This window comes from Drechmeria coniospora, chromosome 01 (assembly GCF_001625195.1).
Source record: "Drechmeria coniospora strain ARSEF 6962 chromosome 01, whole genome shotgun sequence".
In the NCBI taxonomy this organism is placed as follows: domain Eukaryota; kingdom Fungi; phylum Ascomycota; class Sordariomycetes; order Hypocreales; family Ophiocordycipitaceae; genus Drechmeria; species Drechmeria coniospora.
Window position 1 is genome coordinate 10,487,084 of NC_054389.1, and position 23,042 is coordinate 10,510,125.

The window sequence follows — 23,042 nt, forward strand, 5'->3', positions numbered from 1 at the left end:
TAAGAGGTATCAACCTAGACAGGCTAGAATAGCGCCGCGGCAGCGACGGGTCAAAACTCGTGATCCTCCTGGAAGAACATGCCGAAGCTTATGATGGTCCCGTAGATCAAGAGGCCGCCAACAACGGACATGATCATGGCTTCAACGCGAATGAGGTCCGAGTGGGCGAGCACGACGGGGAGGGCTGGGCACGATGGCAAATGTAAGCAGCGGGTTCGTTGCACGAGATGGCAGAAGGGCAGGCCAGATGGGAGAGGGAGAGGGAGGGGGAGAGGGAGGGGGAGCGTACCGATGCCCATGACGACGAAGAAGCCGGTGAAGAAGCGGCCGAGGTCGAGGACGGCGGCGCCGGAGCTCTCGACGAAGTCGTCGGGGTTCGCGCAGCGGCTGCAGATCCAGTTGGGCAGCGGGGCGACGACGTAGGTGGCGACGACGAGGAGTGGGTAGTAGACTTTGAAGAGGGCGCATGAGAGGATGACGAGCAGGAAGCCGACAGCGAGGACGAAGGAGAGGGCGATGATGGTCTTGAGCCCAGCCGAGGCCATGGTGACGGTTGCCGCAACGGGCGTCTTCTGCGGTACGGTGAGAGCGGGGGGCGACGGTCGAGGGGCCCCGCGAAGGGGAGCAGGAGTAGATGGGAAGCGAGCCGATCGGGGGGCTGGGAGGATAGCTTGCTTCGTCGAGGAGGATGGCCGTTCCGGTTTACCTGACGGCGGCTCGAGTTGTGTGGAGATGCTAGGGAATTGCACGGTTGGTATGCGCTGCACTCGAATGCGTAGGTACAGTGGGGTTAGGCAACCAAGTGTATGAAGGTTAGCTGCGAATGCCCGCCGTGCCGGTACAGTACAAGAATGCGTACTTGCTTGTCCACCAAACCAAAGTACAGCTACTTACTTTCATGGACTTGCACCACAGGGCCAGTTCATGCGGCAACGAGCCCGTCATGTCCTGGCGGTGCTGGCGTCAGCGGGTCACCGTCAGCCACTTGCGGCAACGTGGAGCAGTCGGAGCAGCCTTCTTCCGTCGCCGAACAGCCATCCGGCAAGGCCTGGCACCACGGAAGGCGGTGAAGGCGGCCAGAGAGGTCTTTGGCCTATCAGCGATGGTCAAAAAAATCTCAAAACTCCTTGCTGGGAAAATATCAGCCCCGCCGTTCTTTTTTCTGCAGTTGGTGCCCGTCTCCTGTCTTTGCTGCCGCCTCTCAGCACATTTTCAACCGCTCCTGGTCGAGTCCCCCCTCTCTCATTCCTTGCCTCAACGTTCTCCCCGTTTAAGAAAAAAAAAAAAAAGGAGGCTGCGTCTGAAGAGAGCGCCGCGACTGCATAGAAGCCATGGCGTCGGACGAGATTGTCTGGCAAATCATCAACCAGCAGTTTTGCTCCTTCAAGCTCAAGTACGTCGAGTCAATCGATGGATGGATGGATGGGCAACGACTAACACGGCGTGCAGGACGGAAAAGGAGCAAAACTTTTGCCGCAACGAATACAACGTCACCGGCTTCTGCAATCGTCAGTCATGCCCTCTCGCCAACTCCCGGTACGCGACGGTGCGCCAGCACCCGACCAAGGATACGCTCTACCTCTACATGAAGACGATCGAGCGCGCCCACCTGCCGTCCAAGATGTGGGAGAAGATTAAGCTCTCCAACAACTACACAAAGGCGCTCGAGCAGCTTGACGAGCGGCTCATCTACTGGCCCAAGTTCCTCATTCACAAGTGCAAGCAGCGCCTCACGCGCCTCACGCAGGTCCAGATCCGCATGCGCAGGATCGCGGCGGAAGAGGAGCGCCTGGGAGAGAAGCTCGTGCCGAAGCTGGCGCCCAAGATCAAGAACCGCGAACAGGCTCGAGAGCGGAAGGCGGAGGCGGCGGCCAAGCTGGAGCGGACGATTGAACGAGAGCTCGTCGAGCGCCTACGGCAGGGCGCCTACGGCGACCAGCCGATGAACGTGAGCGAGACGATCTGGAAGAAGGTGCTCAACGCCATGGAGCGCGAGGGTCAGGGCGAGCGGGATGAGGACATGGACGAAGGCGTCGAATCGGACGACGAGGAGCGCGAGAGCGAGGACGGCGAGGGGGCGGTCGAGTACGTCTCCGACATTGACGAGAGCGACGAGGACCTCGACGAGCTCGAGGACTGGTTGGAAAGCGACGACGACGAGGTGGAGGAGGAGGAAGCGGAGGTGGACAGCGAGGACGAGAAGGAGGCGAGCAAGAAGCGCAAGCGCGGCAAGGTGACCAAGATGAACAGCAAGCGGGCGAAGAAGGTGGCGGGCGAGAAGGAAAAGCTGACACTGACAAACGAGTTGGCATGGTGAGAATTCCGGGAACGGTTGCGCCGTTTGCCATTCTGCGGCATTGGCAATCGGCATCGACATTGGCATCAGCATCGGCGTTGGCATATATCGGCATAGACGTTGTGCACGTCGCTTCGTCTCGCAAGGGGACACAGCTGCGCCAAGTATGGCGTTTCGGACCCATTGTATGTATTTCCATTTGCTGAAACAAATTTTGACTCCTTGGCCACCTTTCCCGTTGTTTTTGGTGACGAGAGAGTCCCAGGATGCAACATGTGAAGAAGTAGCGGTGCAGGAGAAAAGGCCGTTATTCTGTTTCTTGATGATGATGCAATCGATGCCTCTCCTGCCAATACATTTATTTGCTGGTGTGCGGTAGGCCTCTAGCAGTGGAGTCACCCCACCCCCAAGTAATAATACTTACAGTACTGTACAGTACAAGTACGGAGTAATACTGTAAGTACTTACTTACACTTACTCCGTACATGTGTCCGGACCTCATCCTAGAAGTACAGTACAACTACAAGTGGACACCTACACCTATTAATACTTGTACAGGTACTGTAAACCCAAGTCCAGCACTCGTAATCCGAACATACTGTGCTGTCCAGTACTCACATCTACTGTACGGAGTACATGTACAGTGCTTGGGCGGAGTCCGTGTACCGAGAACTCCGTAGCTGTATTACTTACCTAGTAGACGACACGCCGACATGCGGATGTACACCTGCAGTGCACCTATTTGTACTGTACTCCGTTCAGACTGCCGAACGAGTACTTGTACGTACGAAATCGTGCTTTGGCACAAATACTATTAATATTCCCACAAGGCACGGAGTACAGAGTACGGGGCACCGAACGGAACCCTCGGTACGGTGCACTGAAACGAGCACTAACCAGGTATTTGCTAGGTGTGCGGATAGATGCAAGTACAGTACTCCCTTAGTACTTTTGCACATACAATTACTTGTACCTGTACCCCCAAGTACACCTACTGCTCATGCTCGAGCACTGTCAATACGTAGCTACAGTACTTACGGAGTACTTACGGAGTACTTACGGAGTACTTACGGAATACTTTCGGAGTACTTATAATACGAACGGAGTACAGCTGCGTTACCAAGTACCAAGTACACCTAAGTAGGTACATGGCCCAAGCCAAGTCGCCAACCTTCATTTCCTCTTCTCAACACCCGCTCTCATCATCCTCTCTCGCAACGAAGCCATCGCTGGCTCGTCAGCTTCCATACCAACCGCTCTGCGTTTTCCAACGTGCTCGCCGAACTGGGCTACCAATTGCCTCTGTCCGATCTCACAGCACGACGTCTCGGCTTTCCTGACACGACGGACGACGACGGGGCCAACCCCCCTCCCCCTCCCCCTCCCCCTCTCGCCCTTGGCCCCTCCCTCAGTGCCGGCCAACCGAAGGCTCGCGCACGAGTCGGGCGGCAAAAGAAAGCACCATGACGTCGTGGTACTCCAACATCCTCACGAGGACGACGTCGCAGATCTCGTCGCTGCGCGCCACTCTGCTCTCGTCGGACGCCGATGGCGACACCGAAGACGACACCCACGTTTGCCGCGTCCTCCGCAACTACTACAACGACAAGGGCCGTCCGCTGCCTCCCTGGCTGCCGCCCGACCCCAAGGCCGCCGTCCCCGTTCCCCAGACGCTCTATGCGCAGCCGCAGGCCGGCTCTCGTTACGGCCTTGGCGCACCGCAGCAGCAAGGTGGCGGTGCTGCCGGCGGTCCCTTGAGCAGTCTGTGGGATAGCGCAGGTCCCAGCAGCGGCCCTCCGCCCTCCCGACCCCAGAACCTCCGCGCGGGTCGATCGATGCCGGTCGGAATGATGGTCGGTACCGCAAGAGGAGGTGGCGGCGGCGGCGGCGGGGGAGGAGGTGTTGGAGTCGGAGGCGGAGCACCACCACCACCTCCTCCCGCCTCTGCGTGGGACGATGGCAACGGAGCGCGTCCGCTGCCGAGCCAACGTGCGGGCAGCTACCAGCCCGCCGCCGCCGGAGCCGTGCCCGCCGGCACATCGGCCCAGGAGCGTCTCCGGCAGCGTTTCTGGGGCGGCACCTCGTCGCGGACGCAGAGTCCCCTGCAGAACAGCGTCTCGCAGCAGGGTCCCTTCCAACCGCCCGGTGGCGGTGCCGGCGCCGGTGCCGCGCCGTCCAGCTACGATGACCGCTACGCGCCCGACTCTGCTTACGACGCCGGCGGCGGCGGCGGTGGCGGGGACCCAAGGCAGGGCCTCCCTACCTTTTCGAGGAGGCAAGGTCTGCCCAACGGGCCGAGGGGGTACCGGTGATGGTGCCCCGAGCCGTCTGCTGTTCGCCACGTCGCGTCCCTGTGCTTTTTGGTTGCTGGCGTCGATTTGCATGCACGCATGAATGGAGTTATACCCGGTCTTGACATTTAATGAAACAGAGCACCGTCGTTGAGGACAACTGTACAGCTTCAGAGCGAGAGTGGGTAGCGGTTGACACGCATGGTTGTCGTTGGAAGTGCCGTATGTAAACTCGGCTAAGCAGCAGTTCTCCAGCTCCATCAACTCCTTGGCCTCCCTTCGCCGCTTGGCAATCTCGCGTGGGAACAAAGTGCCGAATCGCAGAGCCACGTGACACGCATATCATGACATGGAGAGACAACAGATTCAGACAGGCTGGCTGGACCATGCAGCCCAGCTTCTCAGCCAGTCGGCATCCCAGCTTCCCCTCCCTGAACCGACGCCTTCCGAGGAAGCACTTCCACTTTTCTGCTCAGCAGCTTGCGCAGCTCCGGCGTGATCACTCGTCGTTCCGGTTCGTTGGGCTCCTTGCCTTTGGCCGTCGCCGCAGTTCCCTGCCTCGACGCGGGGCTAGATGACGTCGCCGCTGGCTGCGCTGCGCTCGGGCTGCCAGAACGCTCCACGACACGTGGAGGGGGGAAGTTTTGTTTCTTGTCAACGGCTTCGACGAGGCGCTGGAATCTCCGGAAGAGGGCCTCGGCGCGGATGAGCGTCGATTCGAGGTCAATCGTGCTGGACAGCTCGTTGACTTGTGAGCCGGTTAGCTCTCGTCTGGCTCGTGAGGGAAGCATCTGCACGCGCGAAATGTGCGTCTTGCGTCTGGGTAAACGTACCATACTTGAGCACCTCGTCAAAGGCCTTGAGATGGTCCATGATGACGTCTCTGTGCTTCTCGAGGATGGCGAGCGCGACGAAGAGCGGAAACTCGGCCGTCAGGTAGTCGGTCCACAGCCCCTCCCACAGTCGCAGCACGTCCATCCAGCCAAACTCGCGCTTGTACCAGACGAGCACCATGCGGAAGAAAAAGAAGAAGTTGGTGCTGTCCGCGCTCTCGAGGTGGTTCCACAGCTTGGGGTCCATGAACTGGACGAGATGGTCGAGCGCGAGCAGCTGCGCCCTCATGCCGGACTGGTCTCGCAGAAAGTTGCGCTCCATTCGCTCCATGAACTTTTGGAACGCCCAAAAGGCGATGGCGTCATCCTGGATGACGGCGTAGATGGGGGCGAGAAGGTCCGACATGCCCTGGACGTAGCCGAGGTCTTTGTTGTACTCGTTGTACGTGAGCAGCATCTCCTTCATCTGCTCGAGGTGGACGTTGGTCCCGACCTCGGCAAAGGGCGAGCTCGGGTCCGGGTGAGGCGTGTCTTCGCCTTGGAAGAGGGGCACGTTGCGGTCCGTGCGATGGACGTCCTTTTCTGCACCGTCGTCAGCGAAGTCGTCGTGGGACGAGAGAGAGAGAGAGAGGGCGGGACGTCAACTTGCCGATGCGCCCCTTCTGCTCGCGCCACCAGTCGCCCGTTTCCCCCTCGCCGCCTTCCCCATCCAACCTCTCCCACCAGGAATGCTTCAGGCGATAGTAGTAATCCCGCAGGGACGCCATTTCGGCCTTTCGCTCGTCGGCCGTGCCGTGCCAACCATGGACGCCGAGGAGGAAGAGCCAGGCCTCCTGGCGGACGCCATCATCGGCATCCAACCCGCCGTGGAAAATTCGCTCCTTGACCTCGTCGACCGTCACCAACAGTCGGCCGCTTTCGGCGTCGAAGAACTTTCTCCACTCCTCCATCGTCACGGGACGGCGGCGCTCGTCGAGCGATAGCGAGGTGGCACCCTCGAGGAGCTCAAACTCGCCGACGTCGGTGTCTTCGAGCTCCATGAGGTCGCGGGCAGTCCAGAAGCGGCCTCTTCTGTCCCGCTCGCTCTGTTCGGCAATGCCCATCGCCCACCGGGCGAGGTATATCCGGGCGCTGTCGAACTCGTCCTGCAGGGTCTGGACCTCGGGATTCCGCAGCAATCTCTTGACCTGGGGCGGCATGTTTGAGTTTTCGGCAAAGTCTTGGGCGGCGCGTCTGGTGAAGGTGGTGACCTTGCTGAGGTGGTTCATCAGGTTCCAGCCGGTTTCCTTGACGAGCTTGACGAAGGGATCCATCTCGGCATCTCGACTGCTCGATCCGGCGTTGCCGCCCTTGCCGCGAGCTGCCGTGGCCGCCGGGGCGGGGATGGCTCCGAAGGCCGTCCGGTCCTCGGACGTGGGCTCGACGAGGTAGATGTTGGGCTCGGCCGTCGATCTCTCCAAGGTGATGTACCTGCGCAGCCAGCGAAGGACTTCGTCGGCACCCCAGAACGTCTGGCCGTCGTCGCCGAAGGGGTCAAAGTTGTCCTTGGTCAGCTTCCGCTTCTGCAGCACCGTGCTCTCGCACTCGTTGTCGTGGAAGAAGAGGGCGGGGAAGCTGTCTCCGGCCCTCGAGTTGATGATGACGGACCCGTACCACCAACCGAGACTGGGCGGCCGAACGAGGAGCGAGTATACGGCGCTCATGGGGATGGCGAAGGAGTAGCCGCCTACGGAGCCGCTGTGGGTGGTGACGGTGGGCGGCGGAGGAACGAGATAGGACTGCTTCGGCGGCGAGTCCCCGTCGGAGAGGTCGACCTTGACGTAGACACTTGCCGAGTCCCCCAGGGCGGATTCGGGCACCCACGCGAGAAGCAGGTCGGCCGAGACTGGCGGCTGCGAGTGGCGGGAAGACGACGACGTCGGCCGGTCATCTCGAGGTCTCTTCTGCTGCAGAAGGGCAATATAGCCCGGGATGTTGTCTTTGGCGGATGGCGTCGGGTGAACGTAGACCTGTCACGAAGGTGTCAGATTTTCGTCGTCGACGCGTGCGGGCAAGGCGAGGCAATGGGGATGGAACGCAAAATGTGGACGTGAAGCACTCAAAATGTCATGCAGAAGGCAGACAGAAGTCCTCCAAGCGGCGCGCGTGAAAGGCAGCCGCAGCAAGGCCGCACGCACGTACCTTGCTCTTCGAGAACAGGAGCTTGACCCCCCTCCCCGTCTCGACCTGGGTGACTGTGTTGTAGCCACCTTCCTCGTCGTCGCTCAGAGCATAGAAACTGGTTGACGGTGACGCTGCCCGCTGCGGGACATGTTCTGCCGATGAGGCACCGGAGGCCATGAGGCGGATCCTGTGTCGCTCTCGTCGAGTCCCCGAGAACAGCAGGTTCGAGACAAAAATGCAGGGTCGTCCGTATCTCCTCGTACAGATATGAGGTGGGTAGTTTGCTTGTGGCAGGCAGCGGATGGCTAATGATGCGGAGGAAAGGAAGCCGGCTGAGGTTGAAGCAAGCGGCGAAGACTCGTACAGTTGCACGGTGGTGTGCAGTTGGCGTAACACTGTGTGGCTGAATGACGACAAAGTGCAGTAATGCGATGAGCCCCGCCACGCGGCCCGTCGTCACGGGGGGAGGGGGGGGACCAAGCAGGCAACTGGGACGCTTCAGTGGAGGAGTACCAGTACTTGTACATCAGGTAATCAGCCGGTACCTAAGTACTGTACCTCAGTAAGTATACTGTAAGTAGTTGTAAGTGCATGTAAGCACTGTAATGTACGAGTACGGAGTGTGCTCTTCATAAGGTATACTTACTGTACCACTATGTCCATGTACTTGGATTTTACTTGCAGCATTTGTAAGCACCTAGTATGTACTGTTATATCTAGGTACCAGAAGGTGCAAGTACACAGGTATGCATGTACTTGTACGAGTACACATAATACCTTCTTGAGTTAACAGTGTGCTCCTCCTCCTCCACCACTCAAAAAGCAACCGAATATTGCAGTACTTACTGGTACACCTACATGTGCAGCCGCGCAGCAGGCGTGAGGCAACCAATGATCATGTGGTGGTGGCAGGACAAAGTTAGGTGCCTGCGCAGCCCGAAATTCCAGATTGGTGCGTTGCCAAAACGGTGGGGCAGATCTGGCGAGCCACGTGCCGCTCACTGTGCGCCTGTTACGTCCAAGTTCTCGGGCAAACATGTAATATTACATGTAAATGTAAGCACAGTGCGAAACGCAGTATGGAGCACTTAAGTACGTACTGTAAGTAGTAATTCTGCAAGTACGTACAGGTGCAAGTACATTGGTAAGTTGGCATGTACTTATCTGGGTGTACGTAGTGTACTCTGTAGGAACGGAGTAACGAGGCACCTCGCATGTGCTTGGCTACCTCTAGGTACTGTACAGAGTACAGCAAGTAAGTGTGCTAAACGTGCCTCTGACCGCCTACTAGGTACCTACCTAGTACTTGTGTTATTACTGTAACCAGTACGTACTCTGTGCAGTACTGTACTTACTTGCACCTGCACGCTACCCTGTACACCTCGTTCGTGTTACTGCAGGTAATTATTCCGTACCTTGGCCACGAACAGTACAAGCAGTAATACGCAGTCGTCAATGTACTTCCAAGAGCAACGAGAGTCATTCAATCTCTCCTCCTCCCCATCCTGCTGCAAGACATTCCACCCCATCTGCGGCGATTGCTGCGGAAAGATATTGCATACGCTCTCTCAAAAGGAGACCCGCCACAAGGTCAACTGACCACCAGCTCTACCGAATGCATTTTCAGATGCCGAAGCTTGTTGAAGAGTGAGGTTCGAGACCTGATCGGTGCTGGGGAGGGAGAAAGGCCGTGATCGGTAGACGCCCTGCTCTGCTTCTCCCTCGGATCCAGTTCACTTACCATCTCGTCCGCTCAGTCATTCCAGCAATCGTCTTCGGTATATCCCGCTCCGGCGTCCCCGTCGAAGGCAGTGGAAACGGGCATGGCAGAGCACAATTCTCGGGACAGAGCTCCGTCAGCTCCAGGAACATGCCGTCGTTCGCCTCCGGCGAGGGACTGGCAGCAGCTGTCTCGGTCGGCTGCATGTGGGATTCGAGTGACCGTGGCGGATCTTGCGTTCGTTGTGCCCAAGTGTTGATATGCCTGTCCATGCCGAGACCATCGGTTACGGAGTGGTGGCTGCACGCGCAGAGCAGAAAACCGCCCTCAATGACACAGGCCTGGATTTCGAGCACCGGCGCACCTCGGATTTCCACGAGCTCGCGTGGAACATGAAACGACTACTCCACGAATGCACTTGCTGGGAATCCCTCGTCCCTGAGCCGCTCGTACGTCCAGCCGAAGGAGTTGCGCTGATCCCAAACTTGTAGCGGTTCCTCTTAAATGCCGTCTCGGCCGATGCAAAGGTAGCCCTGGGGTTTCGAGAGGGCACACCCTGCCGGCAAGCTCGAGACTGCTTCGAAAGCTGATCGAGGGCCCCCGCCAGATGGTCCCGCAGCGGCTCGACGCTCCCGCTGCATCGGCGGGGGAAGCAGTAGCAGTGGCGGATATACCTATACCGTGATGCCGCCGGGTCCCACGTGCCCAGAATTCGACGGTGGTTCATGAAGACCCATGGAACGAATGCGGACCGATCGATCGCCTCGTCCAGAAGAGATCCCGGACAATGTCCTTGTGCGTCGAAATCACTCGACTACAACCGTCGTCACGGCCGCAGCACGTACATGTAGGCAAGCTGACAACCCCCTGACGCGAACTGGGGCAATCTGTGCTGACGAAACAGGGGGCAAGGGTATGGAAATGGATGCGTGCCCATGTAGCGTGCAAACTGCGAATCACAATGACCTACTCCGAACCAAGCCCAGGGACCCGGATGCCGCCCGTCAAGCATCGAACCTGCCTATATGGAGTCCGGACCAACTACCTAGCCCGTTGGTGGGTGAACAGACATGAGTGAAGAAGGACGACCAAGTTCGACAGGACTGCAGAAAGGAGAGAGTCATGAACATCAACAGGGGCAGGTGACCATGATAATGACGGTGAAGGGCTTCTACGGTAAACGAGCGCAGCAGAGTCAAGCACCCTCGTTACCCAGTCGTGCCATTGGTGACACTACCTTACGCCATGCGCCCATAACGACATGGTTGGCCATCGACCCTTCGTTGGAGGCTACAGCAGGGGAGAATGCCTTGTCAATTATTCTTAATCGTTGTGTGCTAGCGACTTGACAAAACAATTGATCCGGTCACGGCGAGCCCCAGTCGGAGTTCCCCTGTCTTTTCCCCTCTCGTTTAGTCCATATTTTCGATAGTCTCGGTTCGGTTCGGTTCAGTCCGGTTCAAATCGGTTCGGTTCGGTTCATTCTCGAACAAAAGTACTGCATGGAATTTCGGTAAAGACTGCGATATATCTCCTCCTGGCCCGACAGATGGCGTGATAATTCTCCTGCACGCTTCCATCTTCCCCGCGCATCCCGCCGCTCTCTTCAGCTTGTTGGCGAAAGCCGTCGAGCCTGCGCACTTCAACCGAGCTAGTACGGGCCGTTGTTGCCGGGCGGCGGCGGGTAGTAGTTGCCAGGAGGCGTGTACCTCGGGGGCGCGGGGGGTGTGTACGTGTTTTTGGGAGGCGGAGGCGGGTAGTAGGTATTCTTGGGAGGGGGAGCCTTCTTGGTCGTCGTGGGCTTGGGCGGAGGCGTGTACTTTGGCGGCGGCGGCGGCGGCTTGTACGTGTACTTGGGCGGAGGAGGAGGGTAGTACGTCTCCTTGGGCGGCGGAGGCTTATAGGTAGTCTTGGGAGGAGGCGGCGGGTAGTAGGTCTGCTTGGGCGGCGGGGGAGGAGGCTTGTACGTGTTCTTGGGCGGCGGGGGAGGATAGTAGGTCTCCTTGGGCGGCGGAGGCTTGTACGTGGTCTTCGGAGGAGGTGGTGGTTTGTAGGTGTCCTTGGGAGGGGGAGGAGGCGGGTAGTAGGGTGGCGGAGGAGGATAGTAGTTGTTGCTTCTCTCCTCCAGGTCCCTCTCCTCGTGAGAGGCAAACTCGTTGGTCGGCAAGGCCACAGCCGAAGCCAGGAAGACGGCGGCGACAGCGAGCAGCTTCATGGCGATGACCGATGGCTGGTTTCCGATGTCGTATGCGTTGATATCTGCTCCGAGGTTCCCAGTGAAGATGGGAACTGTTGCTTGAGCGTTCCAGGGACAGATGGACACCCTATCGACGGAAGACTGTGGATATTTATACTCCATCGTCAACGCTTCAAAGGCCATGGTCACCGGCGGCCGGATGGGACGCGTCGCCCTCATGCGACTCTGCTGTCGTCTGGCCGTTCAACGGCGGCCCCCACCCCTGCCGTGAACCATGTGGCCATGTGCTCTGTGCGGCGTCGATGCTTTGATGAGTGAACCATGATCCAATACTCACTCACCTCCTCGTTCGCCGATGCTACGTTACCGCCCTTTGTTGTTGATGCGCACAGGAATCCGTGTGAGAAAGGAGAACCCTTGACTGGGTTCTCTCGGGTCAACTAAACTGCATCGAGACCCCCTTACCTTCTCGCCCCCCTCTCTGGCTGCTGTTATATGACCGTGAGCTGACGAGGCGATTCATGCGTCGTTGGCTCTCCATTATCCCGCCGCGTGAATGGCATCCATGTGGGCTGACAAGCAAGTTTTCAATGCATGGAACCTTGTCGAGGACGTATGAGCTCAAATCGAATAAGGATGCAGGAGTCGACCCGATGGGCGAGCATCCAGCACGCCACGGCCGAGACCCCATCCAGTTCTGGACCGGCGGATTATGGAGCTTGACCGATTGGGGGCCGTTCCGTGACATGACGTGCGGGGAGGGCGACGGGCCTGCCTGGGGTTGGGCGAGTCGCTCTCGCTGAGGAGCTGAGGGAGGAATCTGCAGATGCAGGCGAAGATGCGGACGCGGACGCGGACGCTGATGCGGACGCTTGGCTCAGGCCTGGGTCGCACTTGGTGTACGGCATGGACGACGGCTAGCCAAGGGCAACATAGGTTATGTTTCTCCCCGCGGCCAGACAGGCCCGTCACGGCGTTGTCGTCGATGCCGCATCCTCGTACGCTCGGCTGTCGTGCGGCTGTTGGTGATCTTGCCCCGTCCGGCTCGCCCCTACCAACGCACACCGTCGTTGACAATGTGGCAGCCGGAGAGTGACAGGCGTGAAAGGTGCGAGATGGGACGTTGGGCACACCGTACGACGGCGGCCAGAGGGCGGTTGCGCAATGACTCGGGGACGATGCCGACGACGGAGCATGGTAGCACGGCAGCCAGCAAATTAGCTACATCGTCTTGCCGCGGGTCGCCATGATAATTCGGCCGCCGGGATCGGTGCCGGGTCCCACAGGGTGACGCGGAGGAGGAGGCAGGCGGTTGGACAGAGTCGCGGCTCAGCGCCACAGCGTTTGCAGGTTCCGTTTCCGGCCAGCCGGCGGGAGGATGCTCCGGTCAATGTCTCGCTTGCTGACGGAGGGGAAGGCGTCATGAGAAGGCTCGGAGAATACTCCGTAGGTAGGAAGGCTGATGATCCCTTTGTCCATCGCGCACCCTCGGCTGGTGACGGTCCGTTTGGTTGCGCGACAGCCCCGGGGGAAGAGATGAGGGGAGGGAGGGATGTTGTCTCTCGCAGCAGCTGGGTTGTAGATGGGACATGATCCTGCCGCTCTCCACTCGGGCCAAAATACGGAGCATCCCCATGCGTGAGCCAAGTTGGGTCTCTCTGCCTGCCTGCCTGCCTGCCTGCGTCGTTGGCTCCCGTTTGCTTTCCGGCCGCGTGTTTGTATACCAGCCTTTGGTGGCTTCGACGCGGCGACTCGGCTCCCTGCAACCAGGACGTGCTCGCCGATGGCCGCCCGGTTCGGTGGCTCGACCTGGATGATGATGCCCTAGGCCGGCCTGAACCTGAGGTAGAAACCGGAGAAGGCGGAGAAGGGGTCGGACGCAAGGGGTCGGGGCTGTGTACGTTCGGTCACCGGGGGCCATGTCGACGAGCCGGCGTTGGGCCGACAACAGCCGGGGGGCTTGCGTGAGCTGCATGCACTAAATAAAGTCCTCGAGTCGACCCTTGACTGGGACAGCAGGTAGAGGACCGTCTCGACGGGCGTTTGGGGCCATGATTGGCATTGGGCATGTCGCGATGCAGCGGCGGCATGCCCGCATGAGCTGAATCGATCTCCATCCGTCATCAGCCATCGGCGATGCATCAGGTGCCGGCAGGCAGTTCCTCCGCCGTACCCGAAGGCGCCGTTCGCGCGCCGGCTCCCACGATGGTCCGTCGGATGGTTCCCTCGTCGGTCGAGAAAGGTTCCATGCGAGCGCGATTCTCGTCGGCGTCCATGTCCTGTCGGTCAACTCACGGCTGCGCCCGAACGGGAAGCAGAGACAATATCTGCGGAATGGCACATTGTGCGCCATGACAGGGAACCAGCCACCAAGGGGCGCCTGGGAGAGGTCAAGGCTCGACAGGCGGGCGCTGCACGTGCAGGCGCCAGGTGCACAACCACAAGGCAGTCTGGTCATCAAAACAAACCCTGCCGTGAGCTGACTCCCTGCTTATTCTCGTCGTATTCTCGAATACGATTGATGTCGAGGGTGAAGGGCGGGCTCGTTTTGTTTGTGCTCATGCGTGCCTCGTGCTGTGCTCGTGCTCGTGCTCGTATTCGTGCAGGTGCGTAGTGCGTCACCAGTGCCAAGAATAGCAGCCGATCAAGGAAGAAGCGGTACTGAGGGTGTATAGTTGATGACGATGACGACGATGGCGATGACGACGATGGCGATGAGATGATGATGGTGGAGATGATGGCACGGTGCTCCATGTCGAGGACGATGCCCGTACTTGTTGCGGTAGAGTTGGCTCTATCGGAAAAGTCGTTTGATCAGGCACTTCCAACCTCACATGATGCGGCGGTGTAGAGTTGTAGAATCTGGTGGTACGGCCATGGGTTGTGCCTGCCACAGCTACAAAAGCTGGCGCGGACATTGGTGCAGTACGTCGCACGGCTGCAAGTACACGTACATGCGGTGGAGTCAATACCAGTTTGTACTGTATTACGGAGTATCCGTACTGTACTCCGTACAGTATTTACATTTACTACTGAGCAGCTAAGTACTGCCTGTCCTACGGTAGGCTAGGTACTTCATGTAGGTACTTTGGTGGCACAGATACAAGTAATCAATACTTGCACTTGCAGTACATACTCCGTAGCGCTTGCACGATAGTACGCTGAATGACGGGTGCCGCACGCGTGTGGGTGTCATGGCTGTGGCAGACTTGGGAAAGCAGTTGAACCAACTGGCCAGCAGAGTGAATATTCTCCATCGTCCGTGCTCCGTCGCACGACGAGCAACGTTGCCAAAAATACCCATAACCCTACGAGCTCTTGACGTCGGCACGGGTCTACCCCATATATCGATGATGAGATGCAAGCAATATAATGCTAGTGCATGTATGCAGATGGTGTGGCTTTGCGTCAGTGCGGTGCCAAGTTCAATGACGGAACGAAGTGAATGGCGCCCGTGGCTCAGGACGACGAAAACCAGCACACGGTACATGCACATGTACCGCACGAAGTAAGTAGGTTGCTCACGTTGCAGGAGAGTACCAACCGCGTAGCACGAAACACTTGCTATTGTTGTCAACCACGGGAGTTTGGTGCTACCGCCACCTGCCGACGTGCCACGCACGCCACTCACTCTCCACACGCACTCTGGGGGGAGGAGGGGGGGGGGGGGCGCGCTCGATAGGCGCAAGTATTGATTTCCCTTTTTTTTTTGCGGCCCATCCGTCAATAGGGGCACGGGATAATTTGCCTGGCACACGGCACCAACGGGGCATTGAGCATCGTTTGTGTGACGCCTGACATCAACCCAGGCCGGTGCTGTTCCCGCATACTCCGTACTGCAGGTTGCAATCCCGAGGCACGATAAAGGAATTGTATGCACACCTATTCAGCAGTACACGACGTAGTTCGTATCTGTCGAGGGGGTGATCAACCCCTACAAAGACCCAGCCTCAACGAGGAGCAATTCTCCATAATTGTGCAGGCAGTATTAATTACTCCGTACGAGAGTAATAGTTGTACGTAGGTTTACCGTCACTCGCCGACGGGCTAGACCTCATGAACCGGGCTCCTGATGCAGATACGACGACGGAGTGCGCGCATCAAAATTGGAGGACACTTTGCCTCGGGACTGTGGCGCGAACGGAAGATTTGAACTCGAACGCAAGTCTTCCGTGCACCTGCGCATCCGTGTACTGTAAGTACTGCACGCTTGTACGGAGTACCAGTGATGCACCTGTGCTCCGTGCTCCGTACCTACATGTAGTTGTATGCTGCGCGGAGAGTCGACCGCCCGCCCACCGTCGCGTGGCGTTGACGGAATACGCCCCCGACGACGTTGCAGCATGGCTGCTTCCGTGTCGGTGATTCGATCGACGGTGCAGGGTCCCCGGTCGGTCCATGATGGACAGAAAAATGGTGTGCGACTGCGAACACGCATCTGCTCATGCATCTAATAATTTATAGAATATAGGTATGAACACGAGTACGAGCTCTTGTGCGAACGTGATCATGGGCACAATCATAAACCTGGGCGAGCATCAGGGTGCTGGCACGGCAGGGGTATGACGAACTTGTCGGTACATGCGCAGTACACCTACTTCGAGCTCCGAGCTCCGTACCCGCAAGTACACGCAATCCGTAATAATCCGTAACCCATATTAGAAGAATGAGGTGCTAGGGGGCCTGCGCGGGAGGCTGAGATGTATATATAGAATGAGAGTACCCGAGTACAGGCAGGTGGGCGAGTGCGAGCGCATGTGTCGGCGCATCAGCGCCTACTTTACTTGTAATACTGCACACATGAAGAATACGGAAGGGGGGGGGGGGGGTGGCCAATTACCGCCGTCGGCCTGCGGGCGCCAGCAAGAGACACGGCATTGTTCTCCTGGTGCTAGTACTTAAGTACAGTTGCAGCGAGCCGGGACTCTGCATTTGCACTACGCTAGCCTACTGTAGTAGGAGAGGTACCGGGGAGCAATGCCGTACCCATACCAGGATTGGACGAGCAATTGTCGCCTACATGTACACGTACAGTACGTGCACGAGGCAGTACGAGAAAGGCCCGTAGCACGGCGCATGGATGGGGCGGAGGAGCCACCCAGTGCGTACAGGTGCAAACCTACGTGTGTGATGATTGCATGTATCTGTCCGGAATGGTGGTGGTAGTAAGGGATTCGGTGGCAAGGCGGGCAGATCTGTGCGGCTTGGCCATTATGACAAGCAAGTACGGAGTACTGTACAGAGTACAGTATACGGAGTACTCTGATCGTATACCTATACGGAGTTCTCCGTACATAGTACTCCGGACATACTGTAGCGCTCCATACATAGTACTCTGAACATAGTACTCCATACATAGTACTCTGTACATAGTACTCCATACATAGCACTCTGTACATACTGTAGTTCTCCATACTGTACATGCTTAGTACTCCGTACAGAGTACTCTGAGTACTCTGATCGTATATTTATACGGAGTACTCGGTACGGAGTACTCCGTACGTGGATGCACATTTGCAATGTGCTGGTATACCTCAGCACAGAGTACCTATACATTGCACTTACTGTAAGTACAGTGTACTGTACAATCTACGCCTTCATAGCACTCGCACCCTGTACACATCCTGCTTACTGCTAGTTCCCGCACAGGTGTGCAGCCCTGGCAACCCGTAACCCGTGCCGGTGGCGACTCCGTATTTCCCGATACTGGTCATCCGACAGCCGCCGTGCGTATAGTTGTACAGTGTATTACAGGGTTTGCGCATACTACTCAAGGCATGTACGGTGCACCACCACACCACCACACCACCACTTGGTAATGGCACATGCACGTACAAGTTCTCCGTGCACTTATACGAGTACATACAGGTGTACGGAGGACGGTGCACCCGTTCGTGAGCGGAAAGCCAAGCCCACCAGCGACGTCCGAGACCTTTGGCGCGGCCACGCAGAACATCTCCATGGAGCACCCCGTACTGTACGGAATATACGTCCAAGAACCCGGATGATGCGTGCGTTCGTACCTGTACAAGCTTGGGTAACTGTAGCGTGAACCGGCGACACGCCCTGCCCGTTGGGTAAATGGGACGGACCACGGCGAGGGCGCTACCTCTTGATTCGTTGTCTTGCCATTTGAGACGTGCAGCATCCCAATGCGTCACCGTAGGCCCCTTTTTACTCAGTTGCAGCTGCAAGCATGTACACTGCCAGTACGGAGCACCACAAGTATTGGCGTGGCGGCAAGTACTCCGTATGCGAGGTGCACTCGGGGGTACTAGGTAGGTGGCCGCACTTGGGTGCGTCGGGACTAGCGCAGCGTGCTTGTACTGTACAGGCACCAGGTAGTTGTACGTACGGGGGTAGCGCATCCCCCCTGATCATTTATTTTCGCCGCTCTCAATTAAACGTTTCGTTTCTTTTTTCTCACCCCCGGCGGCAAGCGTGATACAAATGTGCTGCCGTCGCGCGGTAAACGCCTGGCGCAACGGCACCTGTTTGTACAGTACGGGCGCACATGTACTCCGCACGGTGGGTGAGTGAGTGAGTGCAGTGCTTTGAACATTCGTCGGTGCAGAGGGGAGTGAGCGGGACGGACGACGCTCCAGCTGATGGTACCTGCGAGCATCCTGCCGGCACATGGCGTGCTCCGGATACATGCATATATCGTCGGTAGCACTGCGGCAACCAACGAGAGGCGCAGCGATGCCGCCGTCTGGCAGAACGGCGAGGCATAAAGTACTGTTCCTGTCCACCGGTCACAGGTTGCGATGGAACTGTCTTAAGTGTACGGAAACGTGTGTTCTGAGCAGCTGGAATTTGCAACAGGACTCGGCGGACTGATGCGAATGCCGCATGTGACGTGCTGCCAAACAGCTACGGCAACTTGGTAGGATGCATGCACGTGCGGGCTGCCGCTCAGCACAGAAGGACATGCACCCCTTAATCTTAGATCTTGCTGTGGTGCCGTGGAGGCAATCCTCCCGATTATGCGTCTATAAATATCGGCAAGTACTCTTGTGCATGGGCGATTCGCGGGCGACCACTCGATACATGTACTTATATCCAACGCACGTTAACGACATACCTACTTATATGCAACATGCCTGTAACTGCACATGTAGTAACGGCCCTCCGTGCTATGAGCACTGTACCTGCACATGTACCACAAGTAAGTACATGGGCGGTATGTGCAACGTACCCACATCACCTCCTGACAATGCGCGCCAAGGCTGCAGGTACCTCCCAAATCTGACACAACCAAGCAGGGGCCGCCGCAGGGCCACCCGGCTCAGCTCGCTGCAAGGCCCGACGACGCCCCATTCGTGGCGTCCGGCCAGCACGCGACATGAGTTTGTCCCAAAAGCAATTGGACTCGGACGAGGAGGAATAGGTACTTTTATGGCTGATATGTTCGGAGTACGGAGAACTGTGCAGAGCATTCGTGTGCCGGTACCTGCACTCGCGGGCTGGCCTGCAGGAACGTCTTGTACTTGCTTACTTGCACTTGCTGCTGTAAGTACTGTAGGTAGGTACGGTACATGTAATTGTACCTTGGCGCAGATGCATACTGTACATACAGTACTTATGTGCAGCTACTAGGTACCTACCTACTGTAGTTGTAGTGTGTACAGTACGTAAGGACTTGTTCTCCGTACAGTACACTTGGACACGCAAACTACTTGGAGGTACTTGCTAGCAGGCCCGGCCATGACCACAAAGACATGTACATGTACACGTATTGTACGAGCACTTACAGTGGGCACCTCGCGAAAGTCCGGGGGAGAGAGGCTGACACGGGCCTGATAGGGAGAGGGAGTGTGGCGACGGACGCTGGTTGTGGCTGTGGTGGTGGGTCGCAAGGCCCAACGCAAGCCTCCCCGTCCTTGCCGCCCCTCCCCCACCCTCCTCCCCACCCCCCCCTTCGTCTCCACCCTCCTGAAAGCTGAAGCCAACCGCCGGTTCGTGGCTGGTCGCTGCCGTGTATCGAGGAAGGAACGACGCAACCCTCTCCTTTCTGTTTGTTTCCTCATCAGGGGAAGTCGGTCGCAGGAGGGAAGGGGCGAGAGTGGTTGGGATGATCCGAGCCATCTTTTTATTCCCATTTTCCTTCTCCACAGTCCTTGTTCTCCTACGCCTACTGCCATCTGCTGTCTCGTCGCTGTCTCGCACCTCATCCAATGCTCCCTCCACTAGACCTCCGTCGCGCCCTTCTCCATCCGCTGCCCCACGTCGCCCTATTCTCGTACGACAGATCCATGGCACGGCATGGAAATGCGTGCTGCTTCATGGCTACGTTGCCCACCACTCGATATCCATTCGTCTTCGCGTAGGCGGAGGCGCACGTGATCTCGTCGCCGAAACCGTGAAGCTGGGAGAAATCAGAGAGGCTCGCCGTCTTCATCCATCGAGTCATGGACGGGCACAAACGCTACGGCCAAACGATCCCCTCCGCCGCCTCCGTCAACCCCGCGAATAATCAACGTGACTCGCTCGAGTCGGCACGCACGGCGGCACTCGAACGGTGGCGGATGCGAGCATGCAACAGCACGCAACAAAGTGCATTGCCTGCGGCTGTGCCGTGCATGCGTGGGAGCAGACGCAGGCGTGTCGCGACCGGGACAACCAACCCCCGTCCGTCATTCTCGGCTCTTCTTTTGCCCGTTGCCCTTTGCGTCCCGATCAAGATGGAAGCGATAGTCCGATAATTCGCTGTCGGTGGCCTGCCAAGCGATGCAATGAAGGCGCTAGTCGAGGACGAGAGAACCAAGAAAGGAGATGCCAAAAAAAACAACAGCCATCAAAATCGCCGTGTTCCTGGTCCTGGTCCCTGGTCCTGGTCCCTGGCCCGGGTCTTGGCCGCCCTCTCACCCCCTGGTTCGTTTTGGCTGAACTGCCTGCCCCCCCCCCCTCGTGCCCCCCCTCGTCAGGCGTGCCGCTGTCGCTTGTCCAACTCCACTCACACCCGACCACCACGCTAGTTCACCCTCACCTAGGCCGTCGGTTACTAGTCCCCGTCAGCTCGACATCTTCGTCGGGCGGCGGTTGGACATGTCGCATCTAACGGCCGAGCTGGCGTACCCCTTGCCGCTAGCGCAGCGGCATCGTTTTGGCAGCCTCGTTTCCGAAGTTGCAGGTGCAGCACGCCGGCTCGAACATCAGGGTGCGAGCTGCCAGTACATATACAGCCCGCCTCTCGTCTTTTCGACTTCGCGAGTAGAAGAAGGCCGTCATCCCCCCGTCCCTGCATTCTCCAGCCCTACCCTGCTGCCTTGTTCAAAGTGACGTCGCTCTCATCAACCGACGTACATTGCTGGCATCGATACCCCCCCCCATCATGATGATCCCCAACATTGCCGTGGCCGCTCTGGCCCTCGCGGCCGCTCCGTTGGCCGTGGCCCAGAACCCCTATCCCATCACCGGTGTCCCCATCCCGCCAGAAAACAACGGTGCCGCGCCCATGAGGCTCAACATCAACACCCTCCAAGCCAATGGCGGCCCCATGTGGTAGGTGCCCCTCGTGCCGTCGGCAACCTGGCCTGGCCGGCTGCGACTCTTCGGCTCGAAGCATGCTCACACACCACCGTAGGGATCTCTACATTCGCGCCAACAGGGCCATGCAGGCCCGCGACGTGAACAACCCGCTTGGCTGGTTCCAGATCGAAGGTAACGCACCCTCCCTCCCCCTTCTCCGGCGACGGACCTCCGTCTTGGTGCGTGTGCTGACGAGACGAACCCAAAAGGCATCCACGGACGACCGTTCATAGCGTGGAACAACACAGGAGGAAGACGGGCTACCGGCTGGGCCGGCTACTGCCCTCACGGTGTAAGTCGCAGCCGCCCTCGCTTGCCACCCGCCATCCGCAGGCGCATCCCTGCTGACCCGCACGAAACAGGAGGCACTCTTTGTGTCGTGGCACCGACCATACGTCCTACTCTACGAGGTGAGCCTACCCACGTGCGCGACGGCGCGGAGAGAACGCAGATCTGACTCCCTCGGCAGCAAGCGCTTGTCATGAACGCGAAGCGCATCGCCCTCAAATATCCTCAAAGCGTCCGGGCGCAGTACGTCGCTGCCGCCAACCGACTCCGGGCCCCCTACTGGGATTGGGCCTCGAACCCGACGGTGCCGCCGGCGACGGTGCCTGAGAGGGTCACCATCATGATTCCCGACGGCAACAGAAACAGAGTCGTTCCGAGGGAAGTCCGCAACCCGCTCACCAACTACAAGGTCCCCGACGCGGCCCGGCAGTTCGATGGCTTCCAAAACCTGCAGCAGACGACACGGTGCCCGTCGCCGCAGAGGTACCCGGAGTCGGCCAACACGCTGCTCGCCCGCCGCCCGTACAGGTCGTGGATCTACGATCTCTTCACCCGCGGTACCACCTTTTCCGAGTTCGCCGTCTCCGGCGGCAACATTGTCAGTCTCGAGCTCATCCACAACGGTGTCCACTGGGACGGCGCGTGCGGACAGCAGTTCCTCAGCCCGGACCTCTCCGCCTTTGATCCTCTCTTGTACGTCACCCCCGTCCGGCTCCTTTCCTCCGCTCCTCCCCATTTCCTTCGTCGGGCGCTGACCCGGTGCTAGCATGCTGCATCACACAAACATCGACCGCTTCTGGAGCTACTGGCAGGCCATCCACCCTACGCAGGGCATCTTCACCAACTCGTACAGCGGCCAGTCGCGCTGGGCGACCCCTGGCGGCACCACCATCAACTCGGCGTCGGCCCTCCAGCCCTTCTACATGGCCAACGGCTCTCCGCACACGACCCAGACCGTCCGCAACATCCGGAACTTTGGCTACACGTACGAGGGCCTCGAATACTGGAGAATGTCGCCTGCCCAGTTGACGCAGTCGGCCACGACCCTCATCAACCGAATGTACGGCCCAACCACCGGCCCAACCCGGGGCCAAACCAGGGGCCAAGGCATCGCGCGCCGGGCCGAGACGCAGAATATCGAACGATTCTTCGTTCACATCACGGCCGAACGCGGCGACCTCCAAAGGCCGTGCGAGATCGAGATTAGCGTCGACGGCAAGGTCTGCGGCAGTGTCGTCGTCATGAAGGCGCCGGCCGCCGGTCCTCTCGAGGCCGCCTTGGCTCTCGACCGCGTCGTCGCGCCCGTGGAGACGGCAAATCTCGCCGGCAACACGACCCGCGACGTCGTCTCTAATGGCATGACGATTCGCATCTGGAATCCCGATGGCAGCCTCCAGCAGCTCCCGAAGAGCCTCAACGCCACGCTCGAGAATGTCCTCATCACGCCAGCCGTGCAAAAAGACCAGTTCCCAAAATTCGGCGCTCGGAAAATGTCCAAGGTGAAGAACATAAAAGTCAACACGAACTTCCAGGTGAACTACCAAAACATGAAAAACGTCCAGGGCAGTGTGAAGTCGCACCTGAAGACGGTGATGCAATCCAGTCAAACTGTGAAAGCCTACAAACAGATGGAAATAAGCTATTAGTGGGAGCGAGTACATATCTTTTTCATAATGCGCGCATTTTTCGGATATACGTTTGGATATATTATTTGAATACATTT

The 23,042-nt window shown here is 58.4% G+C and overlaps 6 protein-coding genes across 6 annotated transcripts; 3 read left to right on the forward strand and 3 right to left on the reverse strand.

The window, feature by feature from the left end:
- Positions 1-50: 50 nt before the first annotated feature.
- DCS_02791 (vacuolar protein sorting 55 superfamily) lies at positions 51-545 on the reverse strand (the record flags this gene model as incomplete). Its single annotated transcript, XM_040800117.1, has 2 exons — positions 51-184; positions 290-545. 2 exons carry the CDS (start codon positions 543-545, stop codon positions 51-53), a joined length of 390 nt encoding a protein of 129 aa, XP_040661000.1.
- A 786-nt stretch (positions 546-1,331) lies between these two features.
- Positions 1,332-2,317, forward strand: DCS_02792 (MAK16 protein; the record flags this gene model as incomplete). Its single annotated transcript, XM_040800118.1, has 2 exons — positions 1,332-1,393; positions 1,450-2,317. 2 exons carry the CDS (start codon positions 1,332-1,334, stop codon positions 2,315-2,317), a joined length of 930 nt encoding a protein of 309 aa, XP_040661001.1.
- Positions 2,318-3,759: 1,442 nt separating this feature from the next.
- Positions 3,760-4,608, forward strand: DCS_02793 (uncharacterized protein; the record flags this gene model as incomplete). The annotated part of the gene is made up of 1 exon (XM_040800119.1): positions 3,760-4,608. The coding sequence occupies one exon, from the start codon at positions 3,760-3,762 to the stop codon at positions 4,606-4,608; it is 849 nt and encodes a 282-aa protein (XP_040661002.1).
- Positions 4,609-4,988: 380 nt separating this feature from the next.
- DCS_02794 (putative GTPase activating protein) lies at positions 4,989-7,760 on the reverse strand (the record flags this gene model as incomplete). The annotated part of the gene is made up of 4 exons (XM_040800120.1): positions 4,989-5,335; positions 5,421-5,997; positions 6,035-7,429; positions 7,602-7,760. 4 exons carry the CDS (start codon positions 7,758-7,760, stop codon positions 4,989-4,991), a joined length of 2,478 nt encoding a protein of 825 aa, XP_040661003.1.
- A 3,194-nt stretch (positions 7,761-10,954) lies between these two features.
- DCS_02795 (uncharacterized protein) lies at positions 10,955-11,719 on the reverse strand (the record flags this gene model as incomplete). Its single annotated transcript, XM_040800121.1, has 1 exon — positions 10,955-11,719. The coding sequence occupies one exon, from the start codon at positions 11,717-11,719 to the stop codon at positions 10,955-10,957; it is 765 nt and encodes a 254-aa protein (XP_040661004.1).
- A 9,115-nt stretch (positions 11,720-20,834) lies between these two features.
- DCS_02796 (uncharacterized protein) lies at positions 20,835-22,965 on the forward strand (the record flags this gene model as incomplete). Its single annotated transcript, XM_040800122.1, has 6 exons — positions 20,835-21,004; positions 21,087-21,163; positions 21,241-21,323; positions 21,394-21,441; positions 21,501-22,012; positions 22,086-22,965. 6 exons carry the CDS (start codon positions 20,835-20,837, stop codon positions 22,963-22,965), a joined length of 1,770 nt encoding a protein of 589 aa, XP_040661005.1.
- Positions 22,966-23,042: the final 77 nt, after the last annotated feature.